General features: G+C 45.9%; 1 protein-coding gene across 1 annotated transcript in view; it reads right to left on the reverse strand.

Annotated features, from left to right (window-relative positions):
- CLIC6 (chloride intracellular channel 6) overlaps positions 1-15,561 on the reverse strand; it is a 59,585-nt gene extending 44,024 nt beyond the window's left edge. The window contains exon 1 of the mRNA XM_068967549.1: positions 14,170-15,561. Coding sequence (XP_068823650.1) covers positions 14,170-15,561 — 1,392 coding nt within the window. The remainder of the gene's footprint in view (positions 1-14,169) is intronic.
- Between the last annotated feature and the right edge of the window lie 11,923 nt (positions 15,562-27,484).

Below are 27,484 nucleotides of genomic sequence, written 5' to 3' on the forward strand. Positions count from 1 at the left end.
TGGCTGCAAAGAATATAATCAATCTGATTTCGGTGTTGACCATCTGGTGATGTCCATGTGTAGTCTTCTCTTGTGTTGCTGGAAGAGGGTGTTTGCTATGACCAGTGCATTCTCTTGGCAAAACTCTACTAGCCTTTGCCCTGCTTCATTCCACATTCCAAGGCCAAAGTTGCCTGTTACTCCAGGTGTTTCTTGACTTCCTACTTTTGCATTCCAGTCCCCTATAATGAAAAGGACATCTTTTTTGGGTTTAGTTCTAAAAGGTCTTGTAGGTCTTCACAGAACCATTCAACTTCAGCTTCTTCAGTGTTACTGATTGGGGCATAGACTTGGATTACTGTGACACTGAATGGTTTGCCTTGGAGACAAACAGAGATCATTCTGTCATTTTTAAGATTGCATCCAAGTACTGCATTTTGGACTATTTTTTTGACCATGATGGCTACTCCATTTCTTCTGAGGGATTCCTGCCTGCATAATAATGGTCATCTGAGTTAAATTCACCCATTCCAGTCCATTTTAGTTCGCTGATTCCTAGAATGTTGACATTCACTCTTGCCATCTCCTGTTTGACCACTTCCAATTTGCCTGGATTCATGGACCTGACATTCCAGCTTCCTATGCAATATTGCTCTTTACAGCATCGGACCTTGCTTCTATCACCAGTCACATCCACAACTGGGTATTGTTTTTGCTTTGGCTCCATCCCTTCATTCTTTCTGGAGTTATTTCTCCACTGATCTCCAGTAGCATATTGGGCACCTAATGACCTGGGGAGTTCCTCTTTTGGTATCCTATCATTTTGCCTTTTCATACTGTTCATGGGGTTCTCAAGGCAAGAATACTGAAGTGGCTTGCCATTCCCTTCTCCAGTGGACCACATTCTGTCAGACCTCTCCACCATGACCCACCCGTCTTGGGTTGCCCCACGGGCATGGCTTAGTTTCACTGAATTAGACAAGGCTGTGGTCCTAGTGTGATTAGATTGACTAGTTTTCTGTGAGTATGATTTCAGTGTGTCTGCCCTCTGACACCCTCTTGCAACACCTACCATCTTACTTGGGTTTATTGAGGGTTTAACAGCCTCAGTTGTCTGTTTTATTATATATCATGATTTGGTGAGTAAGGAATTTGGGGAAGGCTTGCCTGAATGATGCTTCTGTTTCATGTGACATTGACCAGGTCACTCAGTGGTGTTCAGCTGGTGAACCAGGCCCATGACAGCATCACACACCTGTCAGGTGTTTTGGCGGAATGGCCAGAAGGCCGTCCTCAGCTGGGACTGTCAAGTGAAGCACCTACAGGCAGCCCCCAGCGTGCTGGCCTTGCGGGGTGGGCGGGGGTCAGTGGACAAGGCGGAAGCTGCATGGCCCTTTGAAGTGAGAGCCACACAGCATCACTGCCACCGTATTTTCTTGGTTACCAAGTAGTCATCAAGGTCAGGCCACATTCAGAAGCAGGAGAATCAGAGCCCACTTCCCAAGGGTCTGATGGGATGTCCAGGAGGAGGCTCAAAGAATTTGGAGCCATCTTGAATTCACCACCCTATCTGATTTCAGAGTGTGCTGAAATACTCAAACTATTTACTTACAGATTCAGGTCTTTACTGAAGTTGCTCAATCATGTCAGACCCCTGTGACCCCATGGACTGTAGCCCACCAGGCACCTCTGTCCATGGGATTTTCCAGGCAAGAGTTCCAGAGTAGGTTGCCAGTTCCTTCTCCACAGGATCTTCCCGACCCAGGGATTGAACCCGGGTCTCCAGCATTGTAGGCAGACACTTTTACCATCTGAGCCACCAGGGAAGTCCAAGCCTTTACTAACTTGAACCAATTTTTTTAAAAAATTTTAGCAGGGCATAAAAGCAATGTTGTTGTTTCATATTATCCAGTGATGAGCAGAGCACTGTACCTGTACTACTTTCTACAGCAAGTCTCACTAGCTGGAGAGTGACAGACCAACCTTCCTTTCTTGTTGCTGCTTACAATCCAAAGAACCATAATATACTGGTTAAAATGACATTAACCAAAAATCATCCTCCTCCGTTTCTGATGTGTCAGTACCTCTAAGTTTCCTTTTTTTTTTCCCCCAGGGAAAGCAAAGGTGACCTTTATTCAAATGGTAAAAAAGAATGCTTTCTGCCTGATGTCCAAAGGTGATACGAATTTTAGAAATACATTTTTCCATGAGAGTCCAAAAAAAAAAAAAAACCACACACACAATAAAGGAGAGAGATTAAGATTAAGGGTTAGAAATATGTATCACAGGTGATTAATTAGCACTAAAACGTATGCAGGAATACATTCACTGTCATTTTTTTAAACCAAGTAATTTCAAGTGGAGAATATTACAATAAAGGCTCAATTCTTTCAATTAAAAAAATTTAAAAGGCAGTGGACAGAACATCGTATGACTGACCAAACAAACTTTTTATATTGTCAAACTTTCTCACAAATATGTCTATACACACACAAAGTAACTAAATGGCAAGCAACTAGGGGAAAGAAAACAAAACCTCCAACTCTTTTTGAATAATGTAATGAAAGACAAATAAAAGCACTCTACTTGCAGGATACAAAGGGTTCTCTCAGCCAAGTTTTGATGAACAGAGTAGATGCCTAACACAGAGACAAATACGTGTACGTGTGCGTGCATGTGCGTGCACTCACTCACTTAGTTGTGTCCAACCATTTGCCACCCCATGGACTACTATAGCCCACCGGGCTCCTCAGTCCATGGAATTTTCCAGGCAAGAATACTGGAGTGGGTTGCCATTTCCTACTCCAGACCTCTAAGTTTTCTTAAGCATGGAATTCTCTGCTCAGAGAGTTAAATGACACCAAAAAGCCACTGAGTGCAACCCAAACTTCATCTTGTCAGGTAACTTATGGGAAGAGAGTTGAAGGCATCCAGCCTGGATGAAGTTCAAACGAAAGGGACAAAGTAGAGGAGAGGTAAAGGCTTTCAAAGATTCTTTGAATCCACCGCATCCGAGGACCTGACACCAAAGGAACCGAGAAAACAAAGTGTTAACTGTCGTCATTTAGGGAGAAAGCCTGAAGTCTCTGGCTCTCCAATCGCACCTTCATGCTGGGTGACCTTCACAGCACATGGCAGCTGAGCTATGCTGGGTGTCTTGGCCACGCCCGTGGCCATTGTCCTAAGGGCCCCATCCGGCTCCCTGGTGCGCCCCACCCAGGGTGCCTCCCTGTCCTGATTTCTCATCCCCACAGTGCACGGTGCTTGGAGGTGGACTGGGGAACTGGGGTGGGTGGCTAGGGGTGCACAGCGAGGGTCTTCCTACTGGATCGCCAAGAGCCTCACGGGCCACAGGCAGAAGTCCCGCAGGTTCAAAAAATGGAACCAAATCTCTGGCTTCCCAGAACAGCCCTAAACTTGCACACTCTAAGTGAAAAGGGGGTATTGAGGCTAGTAGCTCCTTAACCAGCACATACTGCTTCCGCTGGATAAGAATAAATGGCTGCCTCTTAGACATGACAAAGAAGTGACTATAAAAAGGGCCTATGGGGACTTCCCTGGTGGTCCAGCGGGTGGGGCTCCACGCTCCCAATGCAGGGGGCACCGAGGTTCAGCCCCTGGCTGGGAAACAAGATCCCACATGCCTGCCACACCTAAGAAGTTCACATGCCACAGGCGGCGGGGAGGGGCTCTCTTGGGCCATGGCTAAGGCCCAGTGCAGCCAAAATAAGTAGATAAATAAGTATTTTGTAAAGGGCATACGAAGCGGCCCACCCAATTTCTTCCACATGATGTAACAGCCATGTTTGTCATCCATCCATCCACTGAGCACAACTGGTGCCTGAGACAGTCAAGAAACCTCCTGCAATGCAGGAGACCGAGGTTCAATCCCTGGGTCGGGAAGATCCCCTGGAGAAGGGCATGGCTACCCACTCCAGCAATTCTTGCCTGGACAATCCCATGGACAGAGGAGCCTGGCGCTACACTCCATGGGGTCGAAACGAGTCGGACACAACTGAGCGACTTTCACTTACTTTTCAACACAAGGGCGGAGCCCTCACTGTTTGAGATCTAGAGACCACACGTCTCCTTTCTGTTGGTCGTCGCCCAGGCTACCATCCTGCTCATCCCACCTGTCCCAGCTAACTCCGGCCCCAGCGCTCTCCTGCCTCATAAAACATTGAAGTTATTTCCCCTCAGATCACCCTCTAAGGCTGAAGGCTCCAAAAAAGCAGGTTCTGTGTTCATCAACATTGGCCTCAAACAGTGTTACATGGTGTGTACTCCTTACTCAACTTTAAATAGGCTTCTTGTTGTTGATCAGTCACTAAGTCATGTCCAACTCTACGACCCCATGAACTGCAGCACGCCAGGCTTCCCTGTCCTTCACCATATCCCGGAGTTTGCTCAAACTCATGTCCATTGAGTCCGTGATGTCACCCGACCATCTCCTCCTCTGCAGCCCTCCTCTGCTTTTGCTTTCACTCTTTCCCGGCATCAGGGTCTTTTGAGTTGGCTCTTTACTTGGGTCCAAAATACCACTTGGGAGTTAGAAAGACTGAAAAGCAGCTTTTCTGTTGCCCTACATCAAGATTCAGCTTTCACACAGATGACCAACTACAGAAGGACAGAGAAAGAGTTGAAATAGAGCCCATAAAACTAGTAAAAATGGAGAATTTTTGTTTTTTTTCCTGGCTTTCAACTTTTTATTTCGTATTAGGGAATAGTCAATTAACATGTTGTGGTAGTTTCAGGTGAACAGCGAAGGGACTCAGCCATACATGTATGTGTATCCCCCAAAACCCCTTCAAAAAATGGAGAATATTTTTAATCTCATGATCATGCAGGCATATTTAAGATCAGACTTCCCTTGAAGACTGAGGAAGTATGTGCCCACATGGTCTGCATTTCTTCACAGAGCTACACTTTCAGAAGCTTCAAAATTATCTTTTCAAACAATCTTTGGTATTTGTGTATTTCCAGCCTCTCTCTCATCTGACCTAAGCCACAGCCAGGCCTCCGCAGTTCCCTGGTCCTCTGCAAACAGGTTTTGTCATCCATCTCTACATTGTGGTCAATTCTTTCAACAGATGGAATCCAAAAAAGAACATCTGGCTAGGAGGCACAATCTTAGAAACAGTACTTCACCACAGATAATTATCTGTCATGAATTCATTTCAGGAGATGGCAAGAGCGAAGGGATATATCTTTACATTTTCAGGTGGAGCAGCGTGGGTGTGAAATGATGCTGCTATCTATACATTTTAAACTTTGTTTGAACAGGAATTCTAACAATGTAGGCAAGAGTTTGATCCTGAAAGGATGTGTGCTTGATAAAATGTAACCTACTAATTAAAAAGGAAGGGAGAAAGGCAAGATTTGAAATACCTAATCCTTCAGGACTTAAGAAGTTAGAAAATAAAAAGCAAAACAGAGCATTTAAACATTTCAGGAAATGAAGTTTCTAAGAGTGCTGTCACAGCCGATGCTTTGTTTTCCCAAGTATCCATTACAAGAAATTAATAAAGCAAAAAGGATAAATTACTCCAGTACAAATAGTCAAAACAGACAGGGGTCTAACTTCCTTAATATAAAAATCAGGAAGAACAAGACCAAAAGGCAATTTGAAAAATGAGCAAAGGACATAAACAACAAAGGATAGATAACAGAAAAATAGATACTAATGGTTTTTAAATGTGTAAAATTAAACTCAGTCTCATGTATACTAAGAGAAATGTGCGTTAAATGACAATGGATCTCATTTTTCACTTCTCAGATTCAAAATGTTAGGGAACACACTGAGCAGGCAAAGATGCGGAAGCAGACACAGCATTCATGGACGGTCAGGGGAGCATTGTTTGGCATAACCTCTTTGGAGAGCAAATTTAATAAGTTATCAGAATCTTAAATATGCACATCCTTCCTCTCAGCAATATCATTCCCAAGAGTTTAGGTTCCATATATGATTATACATCTTTGGATAGATTTTCACTACAGCACTGCTTATCACATGAGAAAGGGGAAACTACCTAAATATCCAACAGTGGCAAACTGATAGTAGAATACACCCACTATGAGAAAAATGCAAAATGTTAACAAGAATGTTAACACCAATGGGGAATGATTTACAAGACACAATGTTAAGTAAAGACAGCAAGATGCAACCAAATGTATTTCCAGTGTACTACCTTTCATGGCATCTGGTCCCATCACTTCATGGCAAATAGATAGGGAAACAGTGACTGACTTTATATTTTGGGGCTCCAAAATCACTGCAGATGCTGACTGCAGCCATAAAATTAAAAGACACTTGCTCCTTGGAAGAAAAGTTATAAGCAACCTAGACAGCATATTAAAAAGCAGAGACATTACTTTGCCAACAAAGATCAGTCTAGTCAAGGCTACGGCTTTTCCAGTGGTCATGTATGGATGTGAGAGCTGGACTATAAAGAAAGCTGAGTGCCAAAGAACTGATGCTTTTGAACTGTGGTGTTGGAGAAGATTCTTGAGAGTCCCTTGGACTGCAAGGAGATCCAATCAGTCCATCCTAAAGGACATCAGTCCTGAATATTCATTGGAAGGACTGATGCTGAAGCTGAAACTCTAATCGTTTGGCCACCTGATGCAAAGAATTGACTCATTTGAAAAGACTCTGATACTTGGAAAGATTGAGGACAGGAGGAGAAGGGGACGGCAGAGGATGAGATGGTTGGATGGCATCACCGACTCAATGGACATGAGTTTGAGTAAACTCCGGGAGTTGGTGATGGACAGGGAGGCCTGGCGTGCTGCGGTCCATGGGGGTCACAATGAGTTGGACATGACTGAGTGACTGAACTGAACTTTTTGTGGAAAAAAAAAAAGGTGTGGTATTTTAAAATATTTTAAAAACATCTTTGGCCTTCTCTTTAAAAAGTGGAGTTGAGGTACTTCCTGGTGGTCCAGCAGTTAAGACTCTGTGCTTCCAATGAAGCGGGTGTGGGTTTGACCCCTGGTTGGGGAACTAAGATCCCACATGCGATGTGAGCAAAAAAATATCTTCTAAAAAACAAGTAAATAAATAATAAAAGGTAAAGTTGAATTCCACTCTCCTTGAAGGCTAGACTTAGACTACAGTATAAGACAGAAATTACAGCGTGTGATTTCTCAGTTGCTGTGCTCAGTCAGTCAGTCATGTCCAGCTCTTTGTGGCCCCCTGGACTGTAGCCTGCCAGGATCCTCTGTCCATGGGATTTTCCCAGGCAAGAATACCAGAGTGGGTTGCCATTCCCATCTCCAGGGGATCTTCCTGACCCAAGGACTGAACTCGCATCTGTTTCATCTCCTGCACTGGCTTCTGACACAATGTCATAAAAAGGCTTCCTGTCTTGGATCCGTGCTCTGGGGAGAGCCAAATGCCATGTGGCAGGACACTAAAACAACACTGTGGAGAGTCCAGGTGATGGACAAGTGAACCTCTTCACAACTGACAGGAGTCAACCAACCCCACAGAAGTGGATCCTCCAGCCCCAATCAGTCCTTCAGATGAGACCAGGGCCTTGGCCAACATCCTGGCTACAACCTCATGAAGGAGAACTACCCAGCTTAAGCCACTCTCAAGCTTCTGACACACAGAAACCTTGAATAGTAAACGTTTGTTGTTTTACAGTGTTAAGTCTTAGAGTCATATGTCACACAGCACTCAGTAACCAATGCAGCGAAGATATTCACATATATGCTTGAATATTTGCAGAATATCTCTAGAGAGAAAATGGAGAGGTTGGGCCTCAGGGGTGGAAGAAAACATTTTTGATCATACTGTACCTTTTTGTATTTATGTTTTTATTTTCCTAGTGTATTATCTTTTCTTTAAAAAGATACATTTAACAAAAGAACCTCATAGATTCCATGAATGACTGAATTGTGCATAAATATCTTTAACCTCCCAATTTTCTTTTTCTTTTTTTTTTTTTTAATTTTAAAATCTTTAATTCTTACATGTGTTCCCAAACATGAACCCCCCTCCCACCTCTCTCCCCATAACATCTCAGTGGGTCATCCCCATGCACCAACCCCAAGCATGCTGTATCCTGCATCAGACATAGACTGGCGATTCAATTCTTACATGATAGTATACATGGTAGAATGCCATTCTCCCAAATCACCCCACCCTCTCCCTCTCCCTCTGAGTCCAAAAGTCCATTATACACAGCTGTGTCTTTTTTCCTGTCTTGCATACAGGGTCGTCATTGCCATCTTTCTAAATTCCATGTATATGTGTTAGTATACTGTATTGGTGTTTTTCTTTCTGGCTTACTTCACTCTGTATAATCGGCTTAACCTCCCAATTTTAACTCTTAAAAAAATTTAATTTGTTCCACTTGTGAAATAAAACTGAAGTAAATAGTAAAATACAAGTTGAAATATTTTAGAAAATATCTCCCCCCAACTCTGCCCAGATACAGAGCCCACTGTATAAATCAGCACTCTGTCAGAAAAAGAGCAGAGAAAATTAATGATGGAAAAAGAGAAGCTTAGGAGATTTAAATAACCACCTCCCTGATTCTCAGAGAAAACTTTTCTTGGCTGAATATCACAGGAGCTCAGAGAATGGTTAGGGCAAAGCCAGCCTATTTTAGAAAATCTTGAAGAATCTGTGCTAGGGATTATCCAAGGGTCCCACTCTCTGTGTCTCCTCAAATACAGTTAAGTCCATAACTCTTTAGAGACCACTCTACAGGCAGGTCCTCTGTACATGCTTGTATAGCCCCCACTCAACAGGATCCCACTTTCCCTTCCTCCCCAGGTGACTATTATGTGCCAGACTATAGTGCCTTCATGGAAAAGACTGACTCTGGCCCTTGAGCAAGGGACCCTGGACTGAGCAGTGGGGAACAGAGCTCGAATCCAGCAAGGCACCTTGAACCAATCACCCATCCATCTGACTTATTTACTTTCCATTACCAAGAAGAAAGCTGAGCACCAAAGAACTGATGCTTTTGAACTGTGGTGTTGGAGAAGACTCTTGAGAGTCCCTTGGACTGTAAGGAGATCCAACCAGTCCATCGTAAAGGAAATCAGCCCTGAATATTCATTGGAAGGACTGATGCTGAAGCTGAAACTCCAATACTTTGGCCACCTGATGCAAAGAACTGACTCATTTGAAAAGACCCTGATGCTGGGAAAGATTGAAGGTGGGAAGACAAGGGGATGACAGAGGATGAGATGGTTGGATGGCATCACCAGCTCAATGGACATGAGTTTGAGTAAGCTCTGGGAGTTGGTGATGGACAGGGAGGCCTGGTGTACTGTGGTCTATGGGGTCACAGAGTCAGACACGACTGAGCGACTGAACTGAACTGAACAGATGGAGGGCCTCCCACAATCCCTCTGCTGTGCCAGGTGGTGAGGACACCCCATGAATCTCACTCAAGGGCATGTGCTGTGCTGTGTGTGCACATGTGTGTAAGAGGTTAGCAAAGCACCTCTGTTCCCACCCCAACTAACCTTGTATGATTTCACAAACGTAATGTGAAAGGGGACAACAGAGGACAAGATGGTTGATGGCATCCATTGATGACTCAATGGACATGAGTTTGAGCAAATTCTGGGAGATAGTGAAGGACAGGGAAGCCTGGCGTGCTGCAGTACACAGGTTGCAAAGAATCGGACACAACTGAGCAACTGAACAATCACAAAATGTGTAAGCAAGTGGCATAGACACTCAGAATACAATGACCAAAAAATTAAAGTTACAGAACTGCATTTTTGCTCATTTCCCTTTTGAACACAAAATTCATATTTGGTTATGGAAATAACATCTCCCTTTTAAGCTCTTCGGACACCAAACCGAAGAGGTCTCAGCCTGCTTGCTCCTGGAGAAAGATGCACAGAGTCCACCAGATGTTGGTCCCAACAGACCTTGTCGCCACTTCCAACCCCCATTCAATGTGACAATGTTAGGACAACTCAGTTAATTTACTTATCTATTTAGGGAGGCAGCATCTCTCGAAGATAATGCTTATTCAACGGCCATGACTTGAGTTCTACTTTGTTGCACTCAGTTTCACCTCCCTGGAGAATCTAAATATAATGGCAAATACAAGTTTCCGAGCTCAGCAGTAGCTGTTTATTAGTGGTTAAATGTATGGTGTCCAAAACATAGTTTAAGAAATTCTTAGATTCTGGTCCAGGATTAGTCACTTGTCACATACATTGAGCTTTTTCTAATTAAGTCATGTGAAATTTGCTAGGAAATCCATTTTTTAGACTATTCCACCCCTGCTGCCTGTGTGCTCAGTCACGTCCGACTCTTTGCGATCCCATGGACTGTAGCCTGCCAGACTCCTCTGTCCATGGGCTTCTCCAGGCAAGAATATTGGAGTTTCCTTCTCCAGGGGATCTTCCCAACCAGGGATCGAACACATATCTCCTGCATTGGCAGGCAGATCTTTCAGCAATGCGCCACCTGGGAAGACCTATCCCACCCCTGGACCCTGCCTGAAAGTATTAGAAGAACCAAACCTGTAAGCAAGACTTCCTTCGCTACTAAATCCTTGTGTCTAAAGTCCTTACTTTACTCCACAGTGTTAGTATCTTGTTCGTCATCTGTTCTTACTGTGTTGGTGTGTTATTATGTTGTCATCCTTTCCTTTGTAACAAAGGGAAGAATTTTTGTTTCTAAAGACATTGCAGAGTTACCCTATAATTTGATAAATAATTATCACTTCTTTGAGAAAACAAAACTAAAAATTACATGATCAGCAATTCATTTACCATATAATAATTCAAGGAGGCTTTCCAGTGGACTGCTTTATACATTCATGGCTCTTTTACAACCAAGAATACATTCTTGCATGTGCACAGAATAAAATAAAATGACAAAGTAATAGAATGACAGTTCTCACCAAGATAGATAATAAAAACTACCAGGTGGCTAAATTTAGAAGCACATCTTATTATTACATTTTACTGTGTCATACGTCATTACTTTCTGATAATCAACACATTTATTTGTCACCTATACATTTTAAAAATAGGAATAAATATAAAAAATTTCCCAAACAGAATGAGACTTAATTAACTTAAAACTTTGTTTAAAAAAAAGAAGAAGAAAAAAAACTGTGTTTACTAGGCTGTCATGAAGGCTAGGTAGTTAGAGGAACATTGCAGTATTATCCTTAAAGAACAGCTCTGTGAAATTTACACTCCAGTCATGGCATCAAAAACACACCAAGATACACTGGCCCCTGACATGTTTAAAAAGCTAGACGGTCAGATGTCCACTATGGAATACAGCATCCAGATAAAGTGCAGCCCAAATAAGGAGCTTAGGAATGGTTAAATTTGGCAAAGAAATCCTATCCTGAACTAATTTAAGGATTCTACAAGTATCACAAAGTCAAGAGATAAAATAGGCTAAAGGGCTTTTGCTTGAGTTTTGCTTTGCGATTCTTCTGTTTTTCAAGACAATGATTAGAAGCATGAGAAGAAAGTGAGATCCCTTAACAATCCTATGGGACACATCCTAAGTGACCCTTAGAAGTTGCATCAGGCAGTAGTTGCTTCAAAACCAGTTTCACTGTTTGGAGGTCCATTTGTTACTTTAACAAAAGGAAAAGGACTGAGCACCCTGCCAATCATCGGAGTCAAACATTATGGCTAAGCCACTCAGGACGTGCCCCCTTGCCTCTGCCCACACACACTACTCTAAGCAGAATCTGAGAAAACAACTTGTTTTTACTTTTCATAATATTCTTCTCCCCCAGAGAATGGAAGTAATTGGGTATATAGAGGTATTTTCCCTAAAATAAAATAAAATGGCAGGGATGGAATGGAAGAGGGACTATCCCCATGCAAAAATCAATGAAAGTTGATCAGAACTAGCAGATGTAACAAGAATTCACACTTATACCAGGCTTCTTTCAAGTCAGGTACTATTCTAAGTAGAATCTTATCTTGAATCCCAACAACCTCATAGAGTAAGTACTATGGTTGTTCTGTTTTATCCATAAGCAACGAAGGCACAAAAAGGCTAAGTAACTTGCCCAAGGTCACACAGCAAGAAAGAACAAAGCCAGGATTTGGCCCCAGCTCACTGGCTCTAAAGTCTGTGCTACTGATCATTACAATATACCACCTCCTACAGGCAGCCACCGGTTCACATACATCATCCATTTCCAGACCTGTGCTCCACACTGGAGACAGCATACAGAGGGTGATGTGAGTGGAGTTTTGACAGGGGGTACCCAAGCCAAATCAGGGTTGGGAAAGCCTCCCTGGAGGAGACGATGGCCACGCGGAACCTTGGACACAAGCAGATAGCCAGGCAAGGGAGGACGAGAGGGATGAAGGGGAAGAAACTTGATTTGGGTAGAGCACATGGAAAATTTCAAGGCAGAAAAGAATGTGGTTCTCCCAAGGACCAGTAAGTAGTTTAACTTGGCGGCACAGTGGTATCAAAAGGGGGGGGGGTGAGGGGGCACCCAGGCAATGCCAAGGAGACAGGAATCACATCCCAGAGAGCCTCGTGATCTGGCTAAGGAGTGGGGATTTATCTGCCATAAACAACTGAAGAATTTTATACTAGGAAACAAAAAGATCAGGTCTTTTCCTCCTTAGCTCACTGGCTATGACGAAGGACTAGATTGGAGAAAACCAAGGATGGAAGCAGAGTCCAGTTAGGAAACTGTTTCCAAGCTGTAATGAGAGACTGGTATCCTATAGCCCAGACACCAGAGCCAGGGGGAAATTTCTTAAACCAAGGAGTGGAGCTAGAACACGCACAGCAGCGCTGTGTTCAGGTTCCCCCTCCTCTAACTCCCCTGAAGTCTTCGTGCTCCAGGGACCCTCCTTGGGGTTTGTACCCTCAGATTAGGTCCCAATACATGATCTGAAAAGTCTCAGCATCTTTAAAATTGCCCCGAACAACACAGTGAAGAAAAGCAAGCCCGTTCTTCTCAAACTCTTGCCACTCAAAGAATTCTTGAAATTCTGATCTTAATCATGTTGGGAACTTTTTTTTCCTTATTTCCTTTTTTTTTTTTCCAGTTATTAAAATTTGCTTACATTTCTGTCAAAGAGGTTGGGTCATAACTGGCCTCTATAAGCCTGGAAATATTTTGCAAGGATTATGACTTAACATACAATGCACATTCTTGACCTTATTATCTGCTGCTTTCCCAGTCTGGCCAAAGGTCTTTGGGAAGAGCTTTTTCAACAAAAAACCTGCTCCTGGACCTTCGTCCTTATTTGTGATGCCTCATAGGATTCCCTATTTAAACTCCAAACTACCTCACTCGTATCTCTACAGAATCTTTGTCCTCTTTGACTCTTTGAAGTAAGGCTGAAAATATGACAAAGAAGCAGATGATGGTTATCAGCATATGGCATGCTTCTTTAAAAAAAAAGCTAAAATGTTCCATAAATGCTACCATATTTAAATAAACTTCCATTTTCCTCCCAAACATACTTTATTGATTCTCCCAAAATGAAAGAGGTTTTGGGAGTTAAAAATTTGGGCCAGCTCTGGGCCTCTGAGCTTTGAGTCCTAGTATACAGTTTCACTTTACAACCAACCTGTTGGCATTTTTTCACTTTAAGTATTAGCGTTTCCTTTGGCAGAAATTGTTCGGAACATCAATAGGGCTTGCCAGGGTTTTGCTTTTGTTCTGTAGGTTCTTTGAGAATCTCCAGACTAGAAGGGCCAGTTAGGATTTTCAGGACAAAGGCCAGTGGGATGCTGGACTTACCTCCCACCACCCCCATCCCAACCTCTTTGTTTCCAAACCCTCAATTCTTCCCCGTCACATTCCTTTCGATTTCCCCGACTCGGTGGAAAAAAAAAAAATTCCACCTGCCAAAGCAGGAGACGTGGGTTCGATCCCTGGGTGGGGAAGATCCCCTGGAGAAGAATAGCAACCCATTCCAGGAGTCTTCCCTGGGACATTCCATGGACAGAGGACCCTGGAGGGCTAGAGTCCATGGGGTCACAAAGAGTCGGACACGACTGAGCGACTTAACCACCACGCTCCTTTAACTCTTCTCGTTGAAACGTAGGCTGTCCTGCCTGGCTCTCGCGGACAGAGGGCTCGGTGACCATTGGGCGCAGAGAGCATGACCCCTGCGCGTCCCTGTGGGATCAGATCTGAAAAGACACCACTGAGGGTGCTGGGAGGGGGCGTCCCGGGAGTTGCGGGAAGCCAGGTTTACCTTCACGAAGAGGGTGATGTCGTGGTCCTGCCCCGGGGCCCCCTCCTTGGACGCCTCGCCGCCCTCCTGGCCGCCGTTCTCGGGCACTGTCCCGCCGCCGCGTTCAGCGCTGCGCTCGTCCGCCAGGTGGTTGCTCAGGACGGCCTGGGGCTCCCCGACCTCCGCCGGCCGGATCGCCTCTCCAGCCGCGGTGCCCTCCTCCTCGCCCCCGGCCGTGGCCTCCTCGCTTGGCCCCTGGAGACCCCGCTCCGGCCTCTCCTCTTCGGCCTCCTCCGCCTGCCCCGGGGGCCCACCCTGGGCCGCGTCCTCACCGGCCTCTGCCCTCGCGTCCCCTGGGGCCGCTTCCCGCGACTCCCCTCCCTCGGGGTCGCCCGTCTCCTCCGCTGAGCCCCGAGGCCCCCGCGCAAGCTCCCCGGGGGTGGACCCCACGCTCTCCGTCGCTGGGGCCTCAATCGCCTCTGCCTCGGACTGGGGTCTGCGGTCCCCTCCGTCCCGGGGCTCACCCTCCGCGCCCTGCGCTCCTGCCGTCGGCACCCCGACATCCGTGCTGGCCCCCGCTGGCCCCCCGACATCAGTGCTATCCGCCACCGAATCCTCGGCTCCCACGCTCTCCCCCGCCGGCCCCTCGGCGTCCACGCGGGCCCCCACCGACCCCTCGGCGTCCACGCTGTTCCCCTCCGACTCCGGGGCGTCCACGCGGGCCCCCACCGACCCCTCGGCGTCCACGCTGTTCCCCTCCGACTCCAGGGCGTCCACGCGGGCCCCCACCGACCCCTCGGCGTCCACGCTGTTCCCCTCCGACTCCGGGGCGTCCACGCGGGCCCCCACCGACCCCTCAGCTACCACGCTTTCCCCCACCGACTCCGGGGCGTCCACGAGCGCCCCAGACGCCCCAGGCGCGCTGCCGGCCGGCTCCCTCGGCCCGCTCCCCGCTTCTTCCTTGGCGTTCAGGGCAGCGGGGTCCCCGCGCGCCCCCTGAGCCTCCCCCGGCTCCTCGCCCTGCGCACCTGGCCCGGGGCTCGCCTCCTCCTCCGGCTCCGCGCCGCTCGTCGGCCCCTCTCCCCCGCGGGCGTCCTCCCCTGCCTCGGCCTGGCCCTGCGCCCCGCTCCCGCCCCGCGTCTCGGCTCCCGGGCCCCCGCCGGAGCCCGGTTCCAGCCCGCCCGTTCGCCCTCCGGCCGGCCCCGGGCCTTCTCCCTCGGGCCCCGCGGCCGTCGCGGCTGCGCCCGCCCCTTCGCCCCCCGGCGCCTCCGCGGGGCCGTCTCTAGCCTCCTCTCGCTGAGCCTTCGGGCCCGCGGCCTCCGGCTCGCCCCGCCTCTCTGCCTGAAGCGCCGAGCCCCCGGACGGGCTCCGAGGACGCGGGGCGCCCCCCTCCAGCTCCGCGACCTCGGCCATGGCTGTAGATCCCTGTCTTGGACCCGAGACCCTTCCTGGACTCTGCTGAGGAGCCGGCTGGCGCTAGGCGAAGGGCACAGCGCGGGGGACCGTGGCAGCCCCTCGGAGAGGACCCCCTGCTCCGGGCTCTGGCGGCGCCTGAGCGGTGCGCTGGGCGCGCGGGGCGAAATCCTCTAGCCACAAGACGCCGCGCCCCTTCTCTCGAGCTTAAACTCTCTGGTTCTTTCACCGCTCCTGTTTCTCCCTGGTTCCGTGTCTGCTTCCCACCTGGACCCCTAATTCCGACCTTGGTTCCCTGGAAAGGCGCCCGCGAGGGTGCAGTGCGCGGCTGGGGAGGGGCGCTCGGCGTTCGGAGGTTGACCAGGAGCGCCCTGTGCCACCTCCATCCCCCCTGGGGCTTGGGCGGGGTTTGCATCCTCCTCGGTTCCCCCTACGTGGGTGGCCTGAGAGCCTGGCCAATGACAGCCTTTCTTGCGGCCTTTGTGGATTTCAGTGAAAAGATCCTGACCCTGCCGGCAGCTTGGGAGCTTTCTGGAACAGCTTCAAGTTCCAGAGCCATGAAAATCACCCCCAGACGCCCAAACACCTAATCCCCACTTTCCCAGGAGTCAAGTGTTAAACTTCAGCAGCTGCTCAACTGCAGGCGCCCCTGAAATGCCTCAGTGCCCACGAGCAAGGTGGATACATCCTGGAAGAAGGAAGGCAAGGCGGCACTCCTTCCTTCCAATTTCTGCTGGGGCCTACTGAGAAGTTCCAGGGGCCTCGATATAGAAGGAAGAGGAGCTGTATCATGTAATCAATCGTATAATTCTGCATCTTTCTTTGATTTTCTGTAATTTAAAATGCATTATTTTTAGCTCTGGTGGTTCAGATGGTAAAGAATCTTCATGGAATGTGAGAGACCAGGGTTTGATCCCTGGCTTGGGAAGATTCCCCTGGAGAAGGAAATAGCAATCAACTCTAGTATTCTTGCCTAGAGAATACCATGGACCAAGAGCCTGGCAGGCTACAGTCCATGGGGTTGCAAAGAGTCTGAGCACGACTAAAGCACACATTTTAAAATGAATACAGGCTCAATGCTGAAAATAGGGTTGCTAGAAAATAACAGAGCTCTTGAAAATTTTTCTGTTATCTCATTACCCATGTTAAATGAAGATATCTCCTGCCATGTCAATAAACAAGAAATGTCACAGCCATCAGTGACTTCTGGCCTCCAAATGTGATTGAGGGCCCCCAAAACTGCAATCCAGGGGATGCCACCACCCTCCATGGTGATTGCTGAGGAGCCAAGGGAGTATGAGAAGCAGCCATCTACCGCTGTTTAAGGAGAACAAGGAAACAGGATTTGGCCCCAGATAGTGAGGTGCATATGAAAGGAATGAATTCTGTAAGCCCAGAGGCTTGCATCTTCCCAGGCTTAGAATGCTAAATTCCTGAACTTGATACCAGATCTTTGATGCTCAGACTACCTAGTCCCTTTGTTACAAACTTGTTCATAGCCTGACTCCCCCTCCGGCCTTCTTGGAGCGGTCTCTCAGATTTAACTAAGGTGCTGTCTCCAGGGCTGCAGTCTTCCCTTTGCCCCAAATAAAACTGAACTCAAAAGTCTCAAGTTGGCTTCCCTGGCGGCTCAGAGGTTAAAGAGTCTGCCTGGAATGCGGGAGACCCGGGTTCGATCCCTGGGTCGGGAAGATCCCCTGGAGAAGGTAATGGCAACCCACTCCAGTACTCTTGCCTGGAAAATCCCACGGAGGGAGGAGCCTGGTAGGCTACAGTCCATGGGGTCGCAAAGAGTCGGACACGACTGAGCGACTTCACTTTCAAGAAAGAAGGAGGTGGGGTGGCCTAGGGGCTGGGTGCTAGGGAGCCAGAGCAAGACTTTGAGTATACAGCAGTGAACAAGACTGAGAAGTTTCCTCCCGTTATCAGAACTTCGGAGTGGAACAACAGCAACAAAAAATAATCAAACCAGATACCTTTGGAGTTTTATATAGACATACACACTTGAACAGGGCTTTCCTGGTGGCTCAGATGGTCAGGAATCTGCCTGCAGTGCTGGAGACTTGAGTTCAGACCCTGGGCTGGGAAGATCCCCTGAAGAATGGAATGGCAACCCACTCCAGTGTCCTTGCCTGGAGAATCTCATGGACAGAGGAGCCTGGCGGGCCACAGTCCATGGGGTCACACAGAGCGACTAAGCACACACAAACACATGAACATATTAAAAAACCTTAGCTCCTGTATCTCACACCGCCATATCCAACCTGCCAGGAAATCCTATTATGTCTATTTTTTTTAAGTATATCCAGAATGCAACCTCCTTAATGTACCCTCATTGCTACCAGACTGGTCCAAGCAGCCATCACCTCCTAACTGGTTCTCCTGCTTTTCCCTCACCCTGCTATAGTCTGTTCTCCAGTCAGTTGACCCTCATTTGAAATCGCCAGTCCACCACGCCACTTTTATGCTTGAAACCTTCCAAAGACTTCCTGTCTCATGCCAAGAAAAAGCCAAGTCCTTGCACATCAAGTATGAGATTCCATAAAACCAGGCACCTGAATCTCTTCTGGCCTCACCGGCTTCTGACACACCAACCTCTCTGCTATTTCCTGGAACTTGCTGGGCAACCCTCTGCCAAGGATGCTGCCTGTATCCTCAGTGATCACGCTTTACCTTTTGAGGTCTTTCACAAGCTGTTTTCTCGAAGCACTTATTTTACTTTATGTTTTAATTTTATTTTTATGGGAATAATCCTTAAGACCTACCCTCTTAGCAATATACAATATTGCTCACCATCGTCACATTGTTGTACATTAGATCTTCAGAACTTACTCATCTTTTGCATAAGTGAAACGTGTGACCAACACCTTTCCAATTTCCCCTCACCCCAGTCCCTGATAACCACCATTCTATTCTCTTTCTATGACTATTTTCGATTCTACCTATCAGTGAGCTTATGCAGTAATTATTTTTTGTTTTTCCGGCTTATCTTACTTAGCATAAGGCCCTCCAGATTCATCCAAATTGTTACAAATGGCAGGATTTTCCTCTTTTTTTTTTTTTAAGATTGAATAACATTCCATTGTGTGTATCTACCATATTTGCTTTATCCATTCACCCAAGGAAGAACATTCAGGTTGTTTCCATATCTTGACCATTATAAGTAAAGCTGCAATGAACAAGGATAAGCAGTCTATTTTCAAACACAGGCTCTACTCTCAGTCACCCTTTTCTGCCTTGTTTTTCTCCATAGCAGTTATCTCCTTGTGACATAAGCTATTCTACTTACTCATTATCTGTCTCCTTCATCCCACCCCACCGGGATGGTGGTTCTGTGAAGCTGGGCACATAATAGGCACTCAGTAAATAAGTGCTGAATTAGTGACTGCATGCATGCTTTCACATATATCCACCTGTATACAAACACACACACACACACACACATATATATATATAGTTTTTTTGGGTCATGCCACATGGCATTTGGGATCTTAGTTCCCTGACCTTCCCTCACCTTAGTTCTCTGCCCCTGGTATTTGAAGCACAGAGTCTTAACCCCTGGAGTGCCAAGGAAGTCCCCAATCTGAGCCAGTTTTCAAATACACTTTTTCCAGTTGGTTTTATACTTTGGGGGATAAGCTAATGTCATGAGACAGGCTATACACAGAAAATCTTATCAGCTGACTTTGGTGAGTCCTTCAGTAAATACTTTTAATTACCAGCAAAGGTCGATCAGTTGGTATAAAGGAACACAAAGGAAATGCCAAATAAATCGAGTTGTGAAGGTCACTGTGAAGTCACTTAGAGATTTGCGCAGTGTTGACTCCATTGGCCCGCACCAGATTAGCTATTTAAATACCAAGGAGGGTTAAACAGAGGTGAGGAATTCAGGGATGGGAGGGAAAAGGCAAAAGTGCTGATAATTAAGTCAATTTTTAGTAATTTTAGAGTTTTCCTACCATCTTTTATGAGGAAACACAAAGCAGGGTAACTCAAGGATTACAAAAAAAATCTCAAGGACTTATAAATAAATGATATAAAGGTTTGTTGTTTTTACTGTTTTCTCAGAATGAGCAGACTCATTTCCACAGAGACCCTCTCTTTCTCCAGCAGGTCTCTGCTCCTTTCAGAAGAGCCCTTGGGAAGATGGTGTATCTAGAACATTCAGGCCACAGGCCACACTGTGGCCAAACAAGACGTCCCCCTTGGGTTGACTTCTCCCCAGACAACTCCTCCTCCTCACCTAAGAATGGTCCCAAACCTGGCTGTGCCCCATCACTTATAGAGGTATATTTCAGCTTGTTGTTGTTGTTAGTCACTCGGTTGTGTCCGACTCTGCGAGATCCCGTGGACTGTAGCCCACCAGGCTCTCTGTCCATGGGATTCTCCAGGCAAGAACACTGGAGTGGGTTGCCATTTCCTTCTCCATATTTCAGTTTAGAGAAGGGTATCTCAGGATATCCCTGGTGGTCTAGTGGTTAAGACTCCACGCTTCCATTGTGACAGGCTGGATTCAACCCTGATCAAGTCATGTGGCCCAGCCAAAAAAAAAAAAAAAGGAAGGATACTGCCTCCAAATCGTCCTCACCTGGGAGGCAGGAATTTAAGCACAGGTAGAGCATCCTGTAAGCCAGTGAAAACATCACACTAACCAACACGAATTGTGTCATGTGAAACTGGTGGGTTCTCTGATCACCTTGCCTGACTTAAATTCCACCTTAACACATGTTAACTGTGTGATCTTGAGTATGTTTTTCATCTAGAACAGTGGGCATGAGAGGATTATTGTCGTTGTGAGCTTCAAATCAGAGGATGTATGTGTGATACTCAGCACAGCGCTGATTCTTGTTAACACTACAGTTTCCTTGTTCTACTTGTCCCAGGAGATAGAGCTGTCACATGTGGACAGAACCGTGTATTACAGGGCAGGAAGAGCCACGGAAATCTAGGATGATACTTCATCCCACTTAGCCCGTGATGGCCCAGGTTATGTCTGTTCTTTCCAGCAAGATGATAAGAGGATCCCCCCGACCCCCCACACAGGAAGGGTCCTGGTTTGAGGGCCTCCCTGGTGGCTCAGACAGCAAAGAATTCACCTGCAGTGCAGGAGACTGGGGTTTGATCTCTGGGTCAGGAAGATCCCCTGGAGAAGGGAATGACAACCCACTCCAGTATTCTTGCCTGGAGAATTTCATGGACAGGGAGCCTGGCGGGCTGCAGTCCTCGGGTCGCAAAGAGTCAAACAAGACTGAGCAGCTAACACTTTTCACTTTCACCCTGAACTTTTCTAACTGGTGGGAGTTTCCTCTGTTTTCTTTCCATGTGATTTTGCACTATTTTTAAAACAAACTAGATTCTGAGCAAATACTTATTGGATGATATAAGAGATTTTAAAAGGGGAGAGGAAGAGGAAGGAGAAGCGAAGGAAGAAGGCGAGGGAGATGAGGGGGAAGCGCCCCAATTTTTATTACAAACCACCTGCTGAAAGTCTTGCTGCAAAGTTATTTCATAACCTGGAAGGATGTTTGATAGAAACACGTTCAGCCCAGGGGGAAGGGCAGGGGAGAAAAGGTACAGAAACCTTCTGCCGAGCTAGCTTCTGGGTCCTGGTGACTGTAGTTTGAACCTCTCATTCTCGTCACCTTTACTTCTAACACCAGAAGGAGCAGTAACAATCTTGGTAGAGATGGAGATAGTACTAGAATTTAAGAACGAAAATCGGTTCAAAATCTCCCACCTCTATCTGTACAGTTTCTCTTAGCATTTTGATTGATCACTCAGAGCTTTTGTGTAATAAAGTTTTATTAAAGTATAAAGCAGATAGAGAAAGCTTCTGACATAGACATCAGAAGAGGGCAGAAAGAGTACCCCCCTGCTAGTCTTCAGCTGGATGTTATATAGTCACTAGCAGTCTGTCAAAGAAAGAAAGGAATGTTTAAAACTCAGAATGGCACCAGGCCCCTCACCCATAAGATGCATTTTGGGATAATCTTGGCACCAGATGATTCATCCCAGGCCATAAAATGATTAGCTTGAATCTTATAGAAGGACAGATTACTATACAAATAGTTTTGTTTACATAGGTTAGGGGAACAATGTCTGAGTATAACATACTGGTTTGTCAAGTAGGTTCTGAGCCATTAGGCGGAACCGACTTGAAGACAGAGTCTGGGGTAAATGCATCGTACATTAACATAGCTTAAAACAAACATTTCCATAAGAAAAATGCATTGGTTAACTCAAGGTTTGAGAATAGTTAACTTCAGGTGAAACCAGGTGTCATTATGGCAACACAGTATTTTAAGAGAAACCTCCTTTTAAATTTGTATAGAGAAGGGAAAACTGTAGCTAGTTTGTTCCCTGCTGCCACTTAAGAGAGATAAAAACATCTGACACTTGCAACCTATTTCCTCCATTTGGAGACCCCTGGCCTTCCTGCCTGTTACCCTCTCAGTGGGTCAGGAAGATCCACTGGAGAAGGTTTAGGCTGCCCACTCCAGGATTCTCGGGCTTCCCTGGTGGCTCAGCTGGTAAAGAATCCACTTGCAATGTGGGAGACCTGGGTTCGATCCCTGGGTTCGGGAAGATCTACCACTCCTGTATGCTGGCCTGGAGAATTCCATGGATAGTCCATGGGGTAGCAAAGAGTTGGACACGTTGGAGCCACTTTCACTTTCATTATTTTAGAAATTTGCATTTCTATTAACTCTTTCGAACCCTGCGTTTGTGATCTCCTGTCTCCAGAACTTCAGAACCCTGTAATCAGTCGTGACGGATGTGATCTGAAGAAACAGAGCTTGATCTTGATCACTGAGTTCTAACTGAGGGCAGTTTTGTCGTGGGACATTTGATAATGTCTGGGACACATTTTTTTGGTTGTCATAGATGGGAGGGTGCTACTGGCTTCTAGTGGGTAGAGCATCAGGTATTGATAAGGTTTACTCCTTTATTTCAAATGAGCCAAGAAAATGACTTGGTGGTTGAAAGAAAGAAAAGAGAGAGGAAGGAAGGAGAGAAAGAAAGGGAAATAGGAAGGAAGGAAAAGAAAGAGCCTCTATATGTGTGGCACACAACAAGCAAAAATCTTAAAAGCAAACTGGTGACTGTGAATATTGGGAGGAAAACAACAAAAATATTTTGCTTTATTTTATTACATTTACTTATGAATTAGCACAATAATATTGAGGCAAGGCCCCATATGTGAATATTTCGGGCAGAATAATTTAATACAAATGAATTATATATAACTATTTATTATATATTACAACTACCCATATTGCAAATAAGGCACATGTGTGTGCCATGTCTGACTGTTTGTGGCCGCATGGACTGTAGCTGCCAGCCTCCTCTGTCCATGGAATTCTCCAGGCAAGAATACTGGAGTGGTTAGCCATTCCCTTCTCAAGGGGAGCTTCCTGACCCATGGATCGAACCCAGCTTTCCAGCATTGCAGGCAGATTCTTTACTGTCTCATCCACCAGGGAAGCCCATATAAGGCATAACTGCATCAACTAGAAATTTGTGTGGTCCTATAATTTCTCTTCTTTATACTTTCTTTATTGAAGTCTAAAGTAGGTTTCAAATTCTTTCATAATTTTTTTGCTGATGTGGTTGCCAGAAATAATATTAAAGTTCCTGTTCATTTAAAATTAGTTTTGCAGGAATGGCAGGGAGCTGACTCCTTGTCAGTGAAGTCAAATGTAGAAACACAATGAATAGATCCCAGCGCTGAGGGTGCTGGAGAGGAAGAGGTCCCCCGTCCCCAGGGATAGCACTTAAACTTTCCCTGCCACTTTCCAGGCAGGTGTGTTCTAAAGGCCAAGCACATGCTATATATATAACAAGCGCTCAGTAAAGATCTCACAACCGCTTAGAACACAAGTCTTGAAAGTACCTTAAAGAGTGCTCCGTCTAGCTCCCTCTTGTAAATGGAATGTTTTGCATTTTGCCACTATAAAGTTCTTTACACACAGGTATTATTTTTAAATCATTTAATATTCTCTTTAATTCTGGAAGGTGGTCACTGCCCAGCAGCAAAAGTGGGGGGTGTCATAGAGTGAAACAGCATGGAACTGAACTGGATTCAGTGTATTAAAAAGCAGAGGCATCACTTTCCTGACAAAGGTCCATCTATTCAAACCTATGCTTTTTCTAGTAGTCATGTGAGTTTTGCTGAGAAAATGCACTGGTCATAGCAAACACCCTCCTCCAATAACACAAGAGAAGACCCTACACATGGACATCACCAGATGGTCAACACAGAAATCAGATTGATTATTTATATTCTTTGCAGCCAAAGATGGAGAAGCTCTATACAGTCAACAAAAACAAGACCAGGAGATGACTGTGGCTCAGATCATGAACTCCTTATTACCAAATTCAGACTGAAATTGAAGAAAGTAGGGAAAACTGCTAGACCATTCAGGTATGACCCAAATCAAATCCCTTATGATTATACAGTGGAAGTGAGAAATAGATTTAAAGGCCTAGATCTGATAGATAGAGTGCCTGATGAACTATGGAATGAGGTTCGTGACATTGTACAGGAGACAGGGATCAAGACCATCCCCATGGAAAAGAAATGCAAAAAAGCAAAATGGCTGTCTGGGGAGGCCTTACAAATAGCTGTGAAAAGAAGAGAAGCGAAAAGCAAAGGAGAAAAGGAAAGATATAAGCATCTGAATGCAGAGTTCCAAAGAATAGCAAGAAGAGATAAGAAAGCCTTCCTCAGCGATCAATGCAAAGAAATAGAGGGAAACAACAGAATGGGAAAGACTAGAGATCTCTTCAAGAAAATTAGAGATACCAAGGGAATATTTTATGCAAAGATGGGCTAGATAAAGGACAGAAATGGTCTGGACCTAACAGAAGCAGAAGATATTAAGAAGAGGTGGCAAGAATACACAGAAGAACTGTACAGAAAAGATCTTCATGACCCGGATGATCACGATGGTGTGATCACTCACCTAGAGCCAGACATCCTGGAAGTCAAGTGGGCCTTAGAAAGCATCATTACGAACTAAGCTAGTGGAGGTGATGGAATTCCAGTTGAGCTATTTCAAATCCTGAAAGATGATGCTGTGAAAGTGCTGCACTCAATATGCCAGCAAATTTGGAAAACTCAGCAGTGGCCACAGGACTGGAAAAGGGCAGTTTTCATTCCAATTCCAAAGAAAGGCAATGCCAAAGAATGCTCAAACGACCGAACAATTGCACTCATCTCACATGCGAGTAAAGAAATGCTCAAAATTCTCCAAGCCAGACTTCAGCAATACGTGAACCATGAACTTCCTGATGTTCAAGCTGGTTTTAGAAAAGGCAGAGGAACCAGAGATCAAATTGCCAACATCTGCTGGATCATGGAAAAAGCAAGAGAGTTCCAGAAAAACATCTATTTCTGCTTTATTGTCTATGCCAAAGCCTTTGACTGTGTGGATCACAAGAAACTGTGGAAAATTCTGAAAGAGATGGGAATACCAGACCACCTGACCTGCCTCTTGAGAAATCTGTATGCAGGCCAGGAAGCAACAGTTGGAACTGGACATGGAACAACAGACTGGTTCCAAATAGGAAAAGGAGTACGTCAAGGTTGTATATTGTCACCCTGCTTATTTAACTTATATGCAGAGTACATCATGAGAAATGCTGGACTGGAAGAAACACAAGCTGGAATCAAGATTGCCAAGAGAAATGTCAATAACCTCAGATATGCAGATGACACCACCCTTATGACAGAAAGTGAAGAGGAGCTAAAAAGCCTCTTGATGAAAGTGAAAGAGGAGAGTGAAAAAGTTGGCTTAAAGCTCAACATTCAGAAAACAAAGATCATGGCATCCGGCCCCATCACTTCATGGGAAATAGATGGGGAAACAGTGGAAACAGTGTCAGACTTTATTTTTAGGGGCTCCAAAATCACTGCAGATGGTGACTTCAGCCATGAAATTAAAAGACGCTTACTCCTTGGAAGAAAAGTTATGACCAACCTAGATAGTATATTCAAAAGCAGAGACATTACTTTGCCGACTAAGGTCCGTCTAGTCAAGGCTATGGTTTTTCCAGTGGTCATGTATGGATGTGAGAGCTGGACGGTGAAGAAGGCTGAGCGCCGAAGAATTGATGCTTTTGAACTGTGGTGTTGGAGAAGACTCTTGAGAGTCCCTTGGACTGCAAGGAGATCCAACCAGTCCATTCTGAAGGAGATCAGCCCTGGGATTTCTTTGGAAGGAATGATGCTAAAGCTGAAACTCCAGTACTTTGGCCACCTCATGCGAAGAGTTGACTCATTGTAAGAGACTCTGATGCTGGGAGGGATTGGGGGCAGGAGGAGAAGGGGAGGACAGAGGATGAGATGGCTGGATGGCATCACGGACTCGATGGACGTGAGTCTGAGTGAACTCCGGGTGATGGCGTTATATAGGGAGGCCTGGCGTGCTGCAATTCATGGGGTCGCAAAGAGTCGGACACGACTGAGCGACTGAACTGAACTGAACTCTCTTGGAAACTTTAAAGTATAACAATCCGATTTGTTCATTATAGTCACCATGTTGTACATTAGCTCTGAGGAACACTTTCATCTTGTAACTGAAAACCAGTACCCTTTGACCAACATCTCCCTGTTTCCTTCTCCCCCAGCCAATGACAGCCACCATCCTACTGTTTCTATGAGCTTACTTTTTTGGATTCCACATAGAAGTTACTGGGCTCCACTTTTATGTAGAACTGTATCCTGGAAGCCTGGCTCGCTCTTTGCAGGAGGCTAGCTTTGGGTCACAGCCTCTATCACTCAGGTTCACCATGATGGCTACAGCCCCAATCCCACCCCTACCCCTACCATCTTCCCAATACTGCTGCTAAATTTTGTTCTCCTTTAAACTGGCTTTTCTTTTCTTGTTATTTTTTTCTTCTTGAAAACAGGGTCTACTGGTAGCCCCAGAATCTGAGGCCCTGTTCTTCAAGCTTGTTAACAGTTGCCCCACACAGAGCAGTGATGAGAGGCTCCAGGGTTTTCCCCAGACCCCATACTGCAGCACCAAAAACAACCAAAAAGTGCCCTGGAAAGATGCCAATGCCAGAGGTGTTCCTGGCAGGAGAATTCGAAAACCAAGGGATGTGAAGGTTTCCATGGTGTCTGCACTCATTACCTGTCAGAAGAGCAGCAGGTGGGGTTCTGGGGAACGCTGACACTGGTGTGTGATCTGGCTGCCTTCTTATCAGCTGTATAACTTGGGGCAACTCACTTCACCCCTCTGTGCCTTGGACTCATCTTCCCATCCCACGAGAGGGATGTTATGAGTCAATGGATGTAAAATATAGTCAACTTCGTTCTTTGAAGTTTCGAAGACTTGATAAAAAATCTTTTTATTTCTGCACACTTGCAGTCCCACTTACATTGCAATTACTTGTAACCCCCAAATCAACACACGCTAGTGGGGTTTTAAAACACTTTTATTTATTTAATTTTTGGCTGCACTGGTCTTCGTTGCTGCCTGCAAGCTTTCACGATAGTTCTATAAAGTTGCCATGAATACTGAATTAGGAAATACAGCACAGCTATGGGCGGTGCTACTCTTTGTTGTGCGGCAGAGGCTCCAGGGATGTGGGCTCAGTACCTGTGGCACGTGGGCTTAGTTGCCCCATGGCATATGGGATCTTCCTGGACCCGTGTCCCCTGCATTGGCAAGACAATTCTTAACCACTGGACCACCAGGGGACTTCATTCCACAGGGTGTTTGTGGTCATCCTCAGATATATACACAGCGCAGCAAAAAATTAGTTGCCCAATGTACATGTTTCCAATTGAGGTTGTATAAGGCTATGACTCTGCCTTCTTATTCCAAGTCTCATGCTATAAACAAGCGTCCTTTTCATAGTCTATTCAACACCAAGGTTTTTGTGCTTTTTGTTGATTTTACTGTTCAAAATC

The sequence above is a fragment of the Capricornis sumatraensis genome, chromosome 1, assembly GCF_032405125.1.
Source record: "Capricornis sumatraensis isolate serow.1 chromosome 1, serow.2, whole genome shotgun sequence".
Lineage (NCBI taxonomy): Eukaryota > Metazoa > Chordata > Mammalia > Artiodactyla > Bovidae > Capricornis > Capricornis sumatraensis.